Source organism: Haematobia irritans, chromosome 1 (genome assembly GCF_050003625.1).
Source record: "Haematobia irritans isolate KBUSLIRL chromosome 1, ASM5000362v1, whole genome shotgun sequence".
Classification (NCBI taxonomy): domain Eukaryota; kingdom Metazoa; phylum Arthropoda; class Insecta; order Diptera; family Muscidae; genus Haematobia; species Haematobia irritans.
Window position 1 is genome coordinate 266,857,883 of NC_134397.1, and position 16,634 is coordinate 266,874,516.

Genomic DNA, 16,634 nt, shown 5'->3' on the forward strand with positions numbered 1-16,634 from the left:
AAACCGATCCCCAGATTTGACCTCCGAAGCCTCGTGGGAGAGCAAAATTCAACCGATTCGGTTGAAATTTGGTACGTTGTGTTAATATATGGCTTCAAACACCCATGCAAAAATTGGTCGAAATCAGTCCATAATTATATATAGCCCTTATGTAAACCGATCCCCAGATTTGATCTCCGGAGCCCCTTGGAAGAGCAAAATTCATCCGATTCGGTTGAAATTTGGTACGTGATGTTAGTATATGATATTTAATAACCATGCCAAAAGTGGTTCATATCAGTCCATAATCATATATAAAGGGTGATTTGTTAAGAGCTTGATAACTTTTTTTTAAAAAAAAACGCATAAAATTTGCAAAATCTCATCGGTTCTTTATTTGAAACGTTAGATTGGTCCATGACATTTACTTTTTGAAGATAATTTCATTTAAATGTTGACCGCGGCTGCGTCTTAGGTGGTCCATTCGGAAAGTCCAATTTTGGGCAACTTTTTCGAGCATTTCGGCCGGAATAGCCCGAATTTCTTCGGAAATGTTGTCTTCCAAAGCTGGAATAGTTGCTGGCTTATTTCTGTAGACTTTAGACTTGACGTAGCCCCACAAAAAATAGTCTAAAGGCGTCAAATCGCATGATCTTGGTGGCCAACTTACCGGTCCATTTCTTGAGATGAATTGTTCTCCGAAGTTTTCCCTCAAAATGGCCATAGAATCGCGAGCTGTGTGGCATGTAGCGCCATCTTGTTGAAACCACATGTCAACCAAGTTCAGTTCTTCCATTTTTGGCAACAAAAAGTTTGTTAGCATCGAACGATAGCGATCGCCATTCACCGTAACGTTGCGTCCAACAGCATCTTTGAAAAAATACGGTCCAATGATTCCACCAGCGTACAAACCACACCAAACAGTGCATTTTTCGGGATGCATGGGCAGTTCTTGAACGGCTTCTGGTTGCTCTTCACTCCAAATGCGGCAATTTTGCTTATTTACGTAGCCATTCAACCAGAAATGAGCGTCATCGCTGAACAAAATTTGTCGATAAAAAAGCGGATTTTCTGCCAACTTTTCTAGGGCCCATTCACTGAAAATTCGACGTTGTGGCTCGTTAGTAAGTCTATTCATGATGAAATGTCAAAGCATACTGAGCATCTTTCTCTTTGACACCATGTCTGAAATCCCACGTGATCTGTCAAATACTAATGCATGAAAATCCTAACCTCAAAAGAATCACCCTTTAGCTATATATAGCCCTCAGATAAATAGATCCCCAATCACATAATAATTGGTCCATATCAAGTTCATAATTGTATATAGCCCACATATAAGCGATCTCTATATTTCAATTCTGGGTCTCTACGTACCGTGCAAAAGTCCATATCGATTCGTAATTATTTGTAGTCTTACCTATACATACCTTGTTTGTCTAATATATACCACGTATGGACTAACTCACAATTTAGAAAACGATGTTAAGAAGTTTTAAGATACACTGATAGAAAAAGTTTCGTTATATTAACGAAATGTGTCATTAAAACTGAGCTAATGAAACAAATTCGTTAATACAATGAAATTTTTCGTTATTATAACGATATTTGTGTTAATCAACGTAACGTTTCGTACTGTTAACGAATATTTTAATTGTATTGATGAGAATGTTTCGTTATATCAACGAAAATTTTTCGTTGGCTCAATTTTAATGAAATTTTCTTTGTGTGTACCACAACCAAATTAATTCGATTGTGCACTGGTAGAAAAACGTTTCGTACTATTAACGAACGGGCGTCGTCGATTATTTTTCGTTAATATTACGAAATGTTTCGTTATAAGAACGAAAGTGATCGTTAATACAACGAAATCAATCGTTAAAAGACAATTTTGTGTTTTGGTTTTTCGTTATATTAATGAAACACGTTTCGTTAATATTACGAATATTAACTTTGTAATTTTTTCAAGAATTAGAATAAAAATTTTTCCAAGATGGAATTATTATAATCATTTGCACATAGAGAGTAACTTTTGGAAACTTTTAGCCTTTAAAATAGTCGTTTTATATACTCCGAAACTGGAATTGAAAATTTCATTTGTAAAACGAAAGCGATCGTTAATATATGGATCGTTAAAAAATAAATTTTAAATTGTCATATTTCGTCATATTAATGAAATATGTTCATTAATAATACGAATGGGAGTTTGAGTATTTCTGCCTCTCCTTACTCTCTCTATCTAAAACGTCTCTCCATACTCTCTCTCTCTAATACGTTTGTAGCGTCTATGTAATTTGTACATACACATGTAAGCATGGCAATAAGCACATGTTTGCGTGTGCGTATTGAAAAACAAACGGTAAAAAGTTCAACAGAAAACTTGTCTGATGGGCAAACCTTAACAACATTTACGTTCTTTTCGCTGAAGAGTGCACAGGCTCATTACAGTTTCGTTGTGAATAATAAACATAGATGGTGGGTGAGTTAAATTGGTGTTTTTTGTATATTCGCAAGAAATTTAGTATAAATTTTTAATCTTTAGTGAAAATGCCCCGGGGGAAGTGAACTTTCAGATGAAGAAGGCGGAACAATTGCAAAAAATTGGATAAATGGACACGGCGATACGATTATCATTTGGTCTAAGAAATACATAAAGGGCTTTTTTTCTTAAGTGAAAGTCACACTATATGATTATTAAATTACTTAATTTATCAATAAATATTATTTCCTAGTGTATATAAATCATATTTCAAAGATCTTAACAAAAAATAATACACTACCAATGACTACATTCATATGCAATAATTGGTTGGGTTTCATTAATATAACGTTTGTGTTCATTTATACAACGTTCGCCTTTCATTCATACAATGAAAAAACTGGGTTCATCCATCCATACAAAAAATAAATTTCATTCATACAACGAATAATATTCATTAATACAACGAAAAGGCTACGTAATAGCAACGTAATTATTCGTTAATACTACGAAATGTATTCCATAAATGGTTTCGTAAATATAACGTAAAATTACGTTGTTCTAACGAAATGCTTCGTTGGCTGACTTTTAATGAAGAATTTCGTTAATACAACATAGAAATTCATCGTATTAACGAAACTTTTTCTACCAGTGTGGATGATAGTCTTTCGTAGAAGTCTCTACGCAATCCATGGTGGAGGGTACATAAGATTCGGCCTGGCCGAACTTACCGCCGTATATACTTGTTTTTCTTCATTTATATTAAACTAAGCATTTTTGCTACCTTTGCGAAAAACAACCGGTCTAACCAGGTTGTGCTGGTTATTTATTTTTTAAAACAACGCCCGCCGGTTATAAAAAAGGGTCCGATTTTTTAGAACCGAGAAAAACCGATTTCCCAAAACAAACAGTGTTTTGATCACTCTACTTGGAATTTACTCTCCCAAGTAGATCAGTTGAAATAGTACTACCCGAAGATAAATTAAAAGTTTCCTCACGGACACATCAGATTCTGCATTTATGTTATAGCCAATCATTATATCCTAAACCACATAGTGTTCAATGGTATATAATAACTTTGATCTGCGAAAAAATGTGCCTACCAGAAATATTGATTTTAGATCCCACAAAATATATACCGATCGACTGAGAATCACCTCCTGAGTCGATCTAGCGCTTGGTGTCCGTCCGTCTGTCCATGTATTTGTTGTTCACAGGATTCCGGTCGCAATTATTAACCGATTTTGATGAAATTTGGGACAGGGAGTGTTTTGGGCACAAGGACGAACGCTGTTGAATTTGAAAGAAATCGGATCAAATTTAGATATAGCTTCCATGTATATGTATCGCCCGATTTCGACAAATTGGGTAACGTTGCGCGTTTTTTTCAAACGGATCGTCACCAAATTTGGCAAAAGGTAATCTTTTCCATCGCCCTTCAAGTCTGCAAAATTTCATCCAAATCGGTTCAGATTTAGATATAGATCTCATATATATGTATCGCCCGATTTTCCCAAATTTGGCCACAAAACCTTTATTTATCAACCGATCTTACTCAAAGTTGGCTAAATATAATCTTCTATAGCACTTACTATATGTGCAAAAAATCATCGAAATCGGTTCAGATTTAGCTATAGCTCCCATATATATGTACGCCCGATTTTTTTAAATTTGGCCATAAAACCCTTATTTATCAACCGATCTTACCCAAATTTGGCTAAATGTAGTCTTCTATAGCACTAACTATATGTGCAAAAAATCATCGAAATCGGTTCAGATTTAGATATAGCTCTCATATATATGTATCGCCCGATTTTCCCAAATTTGGCCACAAAACCTTTATTTATCAACCGATCTTACTCAAAGTTGGCTAAATATAATCTTCTATAGCACTTACTATGTGTGCAAAAAATCATCGAAATCGGTTCAGATTTAGCTATAGCTCCCATATATATGTACCGCCCGATTTTTTTAAATTTGGCCATAAAACCTTTATTTATCAACCGATCTTACCCAAATTTGGCTAAATGTAGTCTTCTATAGCACTAACTATATGTGCAAAAAATCATCGAAATCGGTTTAGAGTTAGATATAGCTCCCATATATATGTATAGACCGATTTTCCCAAATTTGGCCATAGAACCCTTATTTATTAACCGCTCTTACTCAAAGTTGGCTAGATCCAGTCCCCTATAGTTCTAACGGTATGTGCAAAAAATCATCGAAATCAGTTCAGATTTGGCTATAGCTCCCATATATATGTATCGCCCGATTTTGCCAAATTTGGCCATAATAATCTTATTTTTGACCATAGAGACCTCATTTATTACCTAATCGTACTCAAATTTTGCACAAGGTAACCTTTTGTGGTATTAATCAAACCCGCAAAATATTATGCAAATTGGTTCAGATTTAGATATAGCTTCCATATATATGCATCGCTCCATTTTCCCAAAATTTGACCATAGTACTCTTATTTATTAACCAATGTTACTCAAATTTCAAATTTTGATGTACTACCCGACCCTATTTATACGTACTTGTAGCTCTTTCATAAGAATATTGCTCGATTTTTACAAATTTGGATTTATTACCCACACTAATTGAACGATTTTCTCTTTTTTAATAATGGGCTCAATATTAGTGACATACTAACTCCGTAGGTGCAATATCAACAAAGCCAGTGTTGCTAGAAGTAGGAGAAATTCCCTATATGTACTGTTTTTCTAATATTTAGCGTCTTGTAGGGACGTAGGGCCACAATGTAGGGACAGTTTCACTCAACAGAATTTGTAATAATTTTTACATTTTGGTGGCTCTAGAGTAGGAAATTAGAAGCCGGCAAGGCTTGATCTTTAACAACATTTACCACTCGTGCCAAAAAGATCTAACAAAATTTGAAGATTACCACAAATTACCACAAATCTACCAAACAAATATTTCTATAGAAATTTTTGTCAAAACTTTATTCCTGTAGAAAATTTTGTCAACATTTTATTTCTATAGAAAATTTTGTCAAAATTGTAATTCTTTAGCAATTCTATTATACACAATTTTTTTATACAAATATGTTACAATACAAAATATTATTTCTATAAAAAAATTTTTATTTTTATGGAATTTTTTCTCAAAATTTTATTTCTATAGAATTTATTGTCAAAATTTTATTTCTATAGAAAATTTTCTCACAAAAATTTGTTTATAGAAACTTTTTCCAAAATTTTATTTTTATAGACATTTAACAAGAAAAAATACTATTTTGGGTAGAATTCTACCAACTGTGGCAACCGTGGTGGTAATACAAATTTATATTCTAAGTTATATAAGTTGGATATTCATGTTTTAAGATAATAAAGCACTTAGAACCGCTTTTGTTTTGTAAATTTTTTTAAATTTAACGAAAAATATTGTAGGGAAAATTGTTTGGGAATGTATGGGAAAGTAGGGAACTTTTTTTGTCCTTGTAGGGTAAACCGAACATTTTCCCTGGCAACAGTGACTATGAGCAATAGTCAGATTGACACAAAGCACCCATAGACATGTACCCCTTAATTTTCTTAAATATGCAACTGCGGTTTATCTCCCAGACCTATATGTTACCCCACAAATGCTTATGATTACTAATTATGTAATGGTGGTTAAGGGTATGATATAGTCGGCCCCGCCCGACTTTCTACTTTAATTACTTGTTTAATAATGAACTCAATATTAGTGAACTACTAACTCTGTAGGTGGGGGCCACAGTGGTGCAATGGTTAGCATGCCCGCCTTGCATACACGAGGTCGTGGGTTCGATTCCTGCTTCGACCGAACACCAAAAAGTTTTTCAGCGGTGGATTATCCCACCTCAGTAATGCTGGTGACATTTCTGAGGGTTTCAAAGCTTCTCTAAGTGGTTTGACTGCAATGTGGAACGCCGTTCGGACTCGGCTATAAAAAGGAGGTCCCTTGTCATTGAGCTTAACATGGAATAGGGCAGCACTCAGTGATACGAGAGAAGTTCAACAAGGGTCGTGGGTTCAATCCCTGCTCCGACCAAACACCAATTTTTTTTTTTAATTTACACATTTATATTTATACTATATTAAATTTTTATAATGAAACTTCGAAATGTGGGTTATTAAAGATTTACAGTCAGAAACAGTGTTTGATATAAACGAAATGGACTGAGCTTTTGGCTAAGATATTATTTTTTTATTTTGTAATAAAAAACTGGTTTTGGTATAAAAGTTTGAAATTTTGGAAGGAATTCAAAAATTCTAACAAAGGAAGAACGTGGAGTCGAGTATAAACATGCATAAATAATTTTATAATATAGACAAATTAAATAATAATTAGGCTTAAATTAAATAATATTTAGACTTAAGCATATACAACTTTTGGCCTTATCATAAAGCAGTTTCCGAAACAACATATAAGCGGTTTCACAGAAATTGCTCTCTTTTGATTCTCTCGCTGTGTTAATTTGATATCTTTCGTCGACCCTCCCGGTTTTTATCTCTATTTCTTTCTCTATACTCTCTCTCTCTCTCTCTCTCTCTGTCGCTCTCTGAATAAAATATCACAATATATATATGTTTACTCGAAATTTGTAAATTTATATATGTTTACATTCACACATATAATTTTTATGAAACATGCATGCCCCAAACATAATATATTCTAACATATTAACATATGTATTCCAAACATTTAGTGTTAGTTAGAGAATATTACATGTTTGCACTTAAATATATTGTGTTTAAAAATTGTGCTCGAAACACATTTTGTTTATATCGAAACATATGAAAAACAAATTTTTCTAACAGTGTATAGAAGAAAATACATAAAATAACGTTATTATATATATTGATGATATTTTATTTTGCAAGTCTCTTGGGCCTTTATATAAAACTGGACCATTATCCCAGTCCCAGTAAAGTAATCACAGGCGATAATCTCATTATTGAATTATCATCTTGCCATAAATAGGCTTCAAGCCATATTCTTCTAAGCATTATGACAAAGCCGCACAACAATCCCCACAAATTTTCCCATTAAACCAAGATTACATTTAATAATCTGAAGCATAAGTAAAAACGAGAAAAAAAAAACACGGAGTAATGTAATTTCATAATTCAAAATATTTTGCATAGATAGCCCATGGCAGTACTACGTAGCAGCTTCATTCTGCAACCACCTACCTGATGCTGCTGCTGCTTTGAGCTCGTAGCTAGGACCTTGTTGAAAAAACACTCCCATTTGAAAACCATAATCATAATGCTACAATTAGCTTAGTGCTCCACCTCCTCCTTCAGTTAAAAACCACACCAAAGAGTGGGCGATTCATTCCATGAATACGTGAGAAAGGAAATGTGGTCAACACTTCGTTTGCTGGCCACTTTACCTCAGCCATTTAAGGAGAATGATGTTGGCATAGAATAATTTCAATGAAATTGACCCCACCACAATTGCCTGGGTCTTGGATGAGGGGTAGAGAAGTTTTTTTTTTCTTCAGCCAGAAGAGAGAGAGAGCCAAGAACTCTAATATTGACTAGCATAACAATAAAACTGAAATCCCATTCCCATAACCCAAAGCATGCCATTAGACGACACATTTCGGAATTATGCAAATGCCAGAGAAAATTTGTTCTTTTTTTGTGCTGTTGATGTTGAGGACTTACAAAGGACTAGCGAATCACCATCAACCAAAAGCAGCAAAACCGCAGCAGCTCCCATGGTGAAATGATTTTTTTTGTTTGCAGGCCACGACTGAGATTAGGCAACAGTATACCCATAAAAACAGTCTATCCATTTTGCCTAAAATAGAATCATGGTTATATGAAAGGTTCTCACGCATCCCATTGAAGATAAAAATATGTGAAGCTGGGAGAACATTTTGTGTTTTTCTATATGCAAGACATGACTCTGTATTATGGTTGGGATATGTTGTTTTGCTTCAATCTTGTAGAAAGTCTTCCGTATGATATCAATATCAACCTACGAAAAGCCACGTTATAGATTTGATGTATAAAAATGTCAGTGATAATTATTTCTGTCTCTCCTAACCCTATTTTAACCATTTCCATTTTAATGAATGAAGAATGACCCTTAATAGCAATACTTTTTATATTTTTGTGCTACCTTTTACACAGTTTGTGTCATTTTTATCCAGTTCATATGTCGACTGTCTTATAAACTCATATGTATATAACGCCTAAAAGTATGCAACTATCTCTATGAGAATTTTCTATAGCAGGTAAACTGGGGGATTCCCCAAAAGTTTGGTTTTCAAACATGGATATCTTATTCCTCTTTTTTATGCCCATCGCCACAGCACATCATTCTGTGGGTAATATATCGAATTATCTATTTCCAACTACATAAAGCATACCATATATATTCTTGATCAGGGAGGAAAATTGTAAGAACAATGTCAACCTGTCTGTTGTAGTCATGCTACAGAGTTTAATAATGAAGCTATCGTTCTGAAATTTTGCATAAAATCGTCTTTTGTCTGCAGACAGGTCAAGTTCGAAGATGGGCCAGATTTTGATATAGCCCCTAAAACTAACCCAGCCCCCGATTTGGGCTTCTAGACATGACAATTTATCAGATTTACCCGAAATTAAAAATTGGGAAGTATTTTGGATTCATAAACAAGTGTGCGGAAGATGGTGTGCATCTGTCCATGTTTCGGTATAGCCCCATATAGGCCGATCCCTTGAGTAGGTTTGGGATTTTGGGTTACCCAAAAAAAAAAAACAAGTAAGGAAAGTCCAAAGTCGGGCGGGGCCGACTATATTGTACCCTGCACCAATTTGTAGATCTAAATTTTCGATACCATATCACATCCGTCAAATGTGTTGGGTGCTATATATAAAGGTTTGTCCCAAATACATACATTTAATAATAAATATCACTCTGTCTGGACAGAATTGGATAGACTTCCACAAAATCTATATACTCAAAATTTAAGTCGGCTAATGCACTAGGGTGGAACACAGTGTTAGTAAAAAAAAATATTTAAATCTGAAGCAATTTTAAGGAAAATTCGCAAAAGTTTATTTATGGTTTATCGCTCGATATATATGTGTTAGAAGTTTAGGAAAATTAGAGTCATTTTTAAAACTTTTCGACTAAGCAGTGGCGATTTTACAAGGAAAATGTTGGTATTTTGACCATTTTTGTCGAAATCAAAAAAACATATATATAGGGGCTATATCTAAATCTGAACCGATTTCAACCAAATTTGGCACGCATAGCATAAATGCTAATTCTACTCCCTGTGCAAAATTTCAATTAAATCGGATTAAAAGATTGACCACTGTGGTCATATGAGTTTAAATCGGGCGAACAATATATATGGGAGCTATATCTAAATCTGAACCGATTTCAACCAAATTTGGCACGCATAGCTACAATGCTAATTCTACTCCCTGTGCAAAATTTCAATTAAATTGGAGTAAAAGATTGGCCACTGTGGTCATATGAGTTTAAATCGGGCGAACAATATATATGGGAGCTATATCTAAATCTGAACCGATTTCAATAAAATTTGGCACACTTGACTACACTACTAATTGTACTCCTACACGCAAAAAAATAATTCTTTCCTCCCAAACGAAATTTTAGACAAACAAAGTTCGTTTCTCATTTGCTTTTCGCTGTAAGGATGTGTATTTGGAAGAAAAGTATATACTTTTTGTGATAAACGTTTATTCTTTTCCAGGATGTAAAAACAATTTCATAAAGACAAACTTAAAAAAAAATTTTTTTCTTGCTAATTGCATTTTCCCTCACATCTTTCTCACATCCACGAGGTTATTTAGTTCTTAACGCCTTTTCCTGTAATACCAACAATGTAGAAGAAATTATACGATTTTATAAATTTTTAAAATTTTTTACCTTTCGCCTGGACGGAGAATCGAACCGCGGGCCATGCACTTTGTAAGCCAACACACTAACCACTGAGCTATGTACCTGTTATGGTCATCAATAGATAAATATCCATATAAGTTATATTTATATAGCATAGCTTGCGGCGCCCACGAACCGAATAAACAAAGTTTATTTAACAGAAACAAACATTTAGTTTGGCACCGTGGAGCAGTGGTTTCTACGTCCGACTTGCATGCCAAGGGTCGTGGGTTCGATCCCTGCTTCGACCAAAGTTTTTTTTTTTTACATATATTCCAGATATGTTCGGAAGATTCCGAAAACATGTTCAACATTACATTGTAGTATATTAAATTTTGAACTGTAAAATGTGTCTTATTAAAAACCTAAAGTCAGAAAAGAACAGTGTTTGATATAAACGAAATGAAGTGTGTTGTTGTTTCAAAAATAACTTTTTTTATTGAAAAGATAAAAATTTTGTAACAAACGAATTTTTTTGGTGATAAAAGTTTAAAATTTTCGAAGCAATTCAAAAATCTCTAACAAAAGAAAAACGTTTTCGGTACACGTTTTCCAAACGTTTTTTTGCGTGTAGTGCAAAATTTCCACCAAATTGGAGTAAAGCTCTGGCTTCTATTAGTCCATATCGGGCGAAAGATATATATGGGAGCTATATATAAATCTGAACCGATTTCAATTAAATTTGGCACACTTGACTATAGTACTAATTGTTCTTCTTGTACAAAATATTAAGCAAATTAGGGTAAAACTCTGGCTTCTGGGGCCATATAAGTCCATATCGGGCGAAATGTATATATATATATATATATATATATATATATATATATATATATATATATATATATATATATATATATATATATATATATATATATATATATATATATATATATATATATATATATATATATATATATATATATATATATATATATATATATATATATATATATGGGAGCTATATCTAAATCTGAACCGATTTCTTCCAAAATCAAGAGGGTTCTATTCTGATCCAAAACACATTCTTGTGCCAAATTTGAAGGCGATTGGACTAAAACTGCGACCTACACTTTCATTACAAAAATGTGTTCACGGACAGACGGACATGGCTATATCGATTCAGGAGTCAAACAAATTTTATTGCCAAAATGTCATACAACTGTTCAATTCACTCCCAAAACACTGAATTCGAATCACACCTTAAGAAGTGATGCAAATTCACTACAACGACTGTTGAAGAGGTGGACATCCTCCTATGACAACCCAGCAAAAAAATTTGAAAGTTCTTCTAAAGGCACAACTTTAAAAGCACTTCCAAAAATGTCCTCCCAAAGATGTTCTTTATTTAAAGTGCACAGGAAGTTCATTTGAGTAAATTTTTGTATAACTCGCTTTTTTCATATTTTTAATAGGAAATTTAAAATCTTATTTTTTTCAAGTAAGTTAAAAACAGATTAACAATTAATAAAGTAGTGCATATTATTTAAATTTTGCCGAAAAAAATGCTAAATCCTTTCTAGAAAAATTGCGAATTTTTGAATATATTTCATTTCAAAAAATTTTAAAAACTATTTATTCGTCAAAATATCACAAAATATCTTAATTCACATCCACAACACTGGATTCGCATCGAACTTTAAGAAGTGATGCAAATTCAATGCAACGGCTGTTGAAATGGTGGACAACCGTCCTATGACAAGTCCATGTTAAACTCATCCAAAAAGAACATTTCACTATTTTTTTGGCGATGCTTTTTTTGCTGGGATGTTCATATTTAATTTATCTGGGCCAATCTTGCACCACTTCCGGGTCCAAAAAGAACATTTTCACTACTTTTTTGGTGGCACTTATTTTGCTGTGGCGATTCGGTCCACATTTGGATGTAACCCCCATATAGCCCTATCTCTCGATTTGTCTTCTTGAGCGACTAGGCATCCGAATCGTTATTCGATTTTTCTGAAATTCATAATCTAGAGGTATCTAGAGCCCAGACATAAGTAAGCCCAACATGGGGCGTATCGATCCACATGTTGATCTCCCGACTTGACACACTACACCATATCGCCACACCAGCAAAAAAGCGTTGCCAAGTGCAATTAATAGTGTCGTAAATAGTTCTGAATTTGGTTGAAATCGGTTCAGATTTAGATATAACTCTCATATATATAATTTGCCCTATATACACATATATGACCTCTGAAGGCAGAGTTTTATCCTGATAGGCTTTAAATTTTGTACAGGGAGTAGAATTAATTAGTTCATATGGGAAGATCGGTCTTTATGAGGGAAATACCGATACACATCATATTCGGCGTATTTCTGTATGGAACCAAAATACCTCTAGATTTGAATTTCAGTCAAATCATAAAAAAATTGCGGTGTCTAGAAGCCGAAGAAGTCAAACTATGGCGCTATACCAAAACAAAAACCGATTCACACCATCTTCCGCACACTTGTTGATGATCTCAAAATACCTCTATATTTTGAATTTCGGGCAAACCGAATTAAAACATAGATATCTCGAGAAGGCAAATCGCGAGATCGGGCTATATGGGGTCTGTGTCAAAACGTAGACAGATACGCATTCGGCGTTCTGATGTGTAGACCCAAACTGCTTCTATAGTTTGAATTTCAAGAAGACAAATCGGGAGATAGGGCTATATCAAAGGGTGTTACAAGCATCACCCCATCACCATTCTTTGGTGGTGGGTATAAAAATTTACAGAAAACCATGCGGTATAAAATGAACTAATTAAAATGTGGCACAACTTGACAAAAACGTGGCACAAAAATTCAAAAGTATATCATTCAGGGGCACAAAATACCGCCACTTGAAAAATGTGGGGCAACGGTAACACTTATTGGCATATTTCTCAAACTTCCATTCAATTCTCGCCATGGAACTACTGTATTCAAATATACTATCCAAATTTTCAATAGCGAGTGATGATATCAGTGTTCTAAATAAGTTCATGATCATTCGTTTTATTGAAATGAACAATTATATCAGCGCTATGTAGAAGTTGCTTCAAACGGGGCATCGCCCATAAAAATCAGCGCTGATTCGGTTGATTTTTAAAAAGCTGGTACTGCCTCTCTCCTTTACAATCCTGCTGAAATATTGATCCTGTCATATTCAGTCCTTATACCACTTGGAGCTTTGAACCAACAGTTTCCAAACATACTCCAGCGTCCCCAGTACCCCCATTGAGACTTTTGGCACTAAAATTCCACACGGAGACTTTCGAGAGATATAAACACTGAGACTTCATTCAGTTCAACTTTTTTGCTGGATATTTGGTATTATGAAATGAGACGTTCTTGCTGATTAACGCTAGAATCGATAGCAAAATAATTGGTCTGGTTTTTGGTACTGGAGACTTTAAACCATGACGGACTAAAAGAAAACAGACTACTCGTTCATCCAGGACATCTTCAAAAATATGCAACACAGTTGTAATTATTTATGACACTGAACAATTTTGAATACCATATTATTCGACAAATTAGTCAAAATAAGTTGTTATTGTGAATGAAAAAAAAGTCATTTTATCAAAATGCAAAGTGGCAACACCGACACGACTTGCACTGATGAGATGTTCTGGATAGAACACCGGTGCAACCAGTGTTCAGGATCACTCATACAAATGTTCCATCCAAAACTAAAGGAGGCAGGTCCAATATTGATATTTTCGAAGCTTGCATTAAATTCTCTCGTAAATTTGCGGTTAAAATTTCAATGGTGTATGACCAAACACATTTTACATTTTTGTCTTGTCCATCGCAATAACACTCATCCACAGTTTGTGACATTTGTACCAGCAGGATATGGTTCGATTATATGACACAAAATTCCAAAGAAAAACCCAAGAACCATTTCAATACGAAATGAAACATTTCATAATAAATCACCAAGGAAAACATCGTGGCCATTTAAGTGGGAGAGGGGAGCAATAAAATATATTAGCTAATGAATAATTTAAATATGCAAATCTCTTTTCCCTCTTCCATTAGACCATATTCCTCCAAAAGTACTCTCTACGATTTCCTCCACTTACCTTCTAAAGTCTCTACTCCAGCAAGCATAAATTACAGGGTTCATGCACGAGTTAATCCAGCCCAACCAAGTGACCACTGCTGAGACAATTTCCTCATGCTCTATGCATTCCATGCAGAAGCCCGACAGAAGATTTACAACGAAAAATGGTAACCAGCAGACAATGAAGACGCCCATTACAATACCCAAAGTCTTGGCAGCTTTCTTTTCCTTGGCGAATTTGGCCAATTTGCGAGACCATGAAAAATTCTTGCCACCCATATGGCGGTGACGAGCCAGACCATTGTTGTGCAAAGCCGATAGGGGTTCATCATCTGGTTCCTCGGGCGTAGAGGTGGTGGTACCCGCATTGCTGTGATTGTGGTGTGAGGTCCGATGGTGATGATGGGCATGCGGATGATGTTGCGACCCTCCACTCGGCCCACCGCCCAATGAGCCGTGCAGCGCCTGATGGTGAGAGCTGGTCGAGGGTTCTCGTGTGGTACCCCCACGATGTATACGCAATGTCAGCTGCAATTCACCGGAGGCCATGAGCACCTGTTTGGTGCCGATCTTCAGTGAACGCGTCTGTATCACTGCCGCTCGATAAATACGGCAATAGGTGAATACCATCACGAGGAGCGGCAGGTAAAATGATATTGTCGAAGAGAACACCAGATAGCCCAAGTGTTCCGTAAAGGTACACTTGTAGGCTGGCATCTCACCATCACGGGCTGCCCGCCACCACACTATGGCGGGAAAACTAATGGCACTCGAACACACCCACACCGCACAAATCAATGCGGCCGCCCGTTTCACAGTCATACGCATGGGATATGAAAAGGGATCTGTTATGGCCCAATAGCGGTCCAGTGATATGACACAAAGATTCAGTATGGAAGCCGTGCTGAAGAGCACATCTAGGGATCTCCAGATATCACACCAGTCCGTTCCAAAAAACCACGTATTCTCCAGTACCTCATATAGGGCGGAGAAGGGCATCACAACCAAACCGACTAGACAATCGGCCACAGCAAGACTGGTTATGAAATAATTTGTGGCCGTATGCAAATATCGCTCTCTTATGACGGCCAAGATGACCAACGAGTTACCGAACACTGTGGCAAATGAGAAGAGGAACAGGAACGACAATAGACTGACCCGGTCATTGGGCAGAGAGCTGAGGAACTCGGACAGATCGGGATCTTGAGGTATGCTGGTGCTATTGAATGTATCCGCAGGGGTTGTAGTGTATGTATCGATGGCTGGGTTAGTAGGTGCAGTGCTTGATATGGGTCCCGCAATGGCATCTCCGCGCTCCAGGAAGCCATTGAAATAGTAGAACAGGTCATCGGAGATATTGAAGCTCGAATAGAATTGAGTCGGAGGTGTAACTGGCGCTGTGCTATTGTGATTGTCGTTTCGTGTAATGGCGGGAGAGTGTGGAACTGCTGCTGCAGCTGCTGCTGATTGGGGATATTGTTGAGGCGAGAGATTCTGGTGTGGCGATTCCTCATTTTGAGCAGACGCCTGTTCCATGCTGCCAAACGCTCTCGGTATGGAAGCGGCCAATGGCTGTAGGAGGGCGGCATATTCCCAATATGGTAGGGTTCTATTGACTGAGCTGGCGCTGGCAAGGTTTGATGACGTAACGTTTCCAAAGTGGCCGATTGCATTATTCATTATCATTTGTCATTTAGGTTAAGAACCAAAAATGTTTTTCTCTTCGTCGTCGTGGTATTGGACTGGTGTACACATTGATGTGTGTGCAGTGGTAGACCTTACTGATGTCGGGGACAACTTATTCGTATTGTCCTATTCCATAAAGTTTCAAATATCAGAGGGAACATCATCATCATCACTAGTTCAAAGAGAAGTGTAGTCTGAAACGACAATAAAGAATTCATACGATGTATTAGAAATTTTATTTTAATTTGAAAACTAAAAGGTTTTAAATTTTTTTTTTTTATCTCAGAATCGAAATTTTCGTGTATATTCGTTGCAAATATCTTCTCTTTATCTCGTAAAGCTTGTCAGTTTAGAGGTTATACGTACTCAGACCGTTTGACATACGAGAGCTATTTGTGTGGTTTGCAGCAACAAATCGCCTAAAAAATGAAATTAAATCGTGAACATTTTCAAAGTCGTCAACTATAGGGTATCGTTGAACTTTATTTTTTAGCGATGAAGCTCCGCTAAGGATCACTGTTTATCGATGATATGGTGAATTCGATCAAGGTC

The 16,634-nt window shown here is 35.8% G+C and overlaps 1 protein-coding gene across 2 annotated transcripts in view; it reads right to left on the reverse strand.

Moving 5' to 3' along the window:
- Dop1R2 (dopamine receptor 2) overlaps window positions 1-16,199 on the reverse strand; it is a 55,840-nt gene extending 39,641 nt beyond the window's left edge. For both annotated transcript variants that reach the window (XM_075288577.1, XM_075288576.1), the window contains exon 1: window positions 14,416-16,199. In XM_075288577.1, the coding sequence (XP_075144692.1) occupies window positions 14,416-16,082 (1,667 nt within the window). In that variant the 5' untranslated portion in view covers window positions 16,083-16,199. The remainder of the gene's footprint in view (window positions 1-14,415) is intronic.
- Window positions 16,200-16,634: the final 435 nt, after the last annotated feature.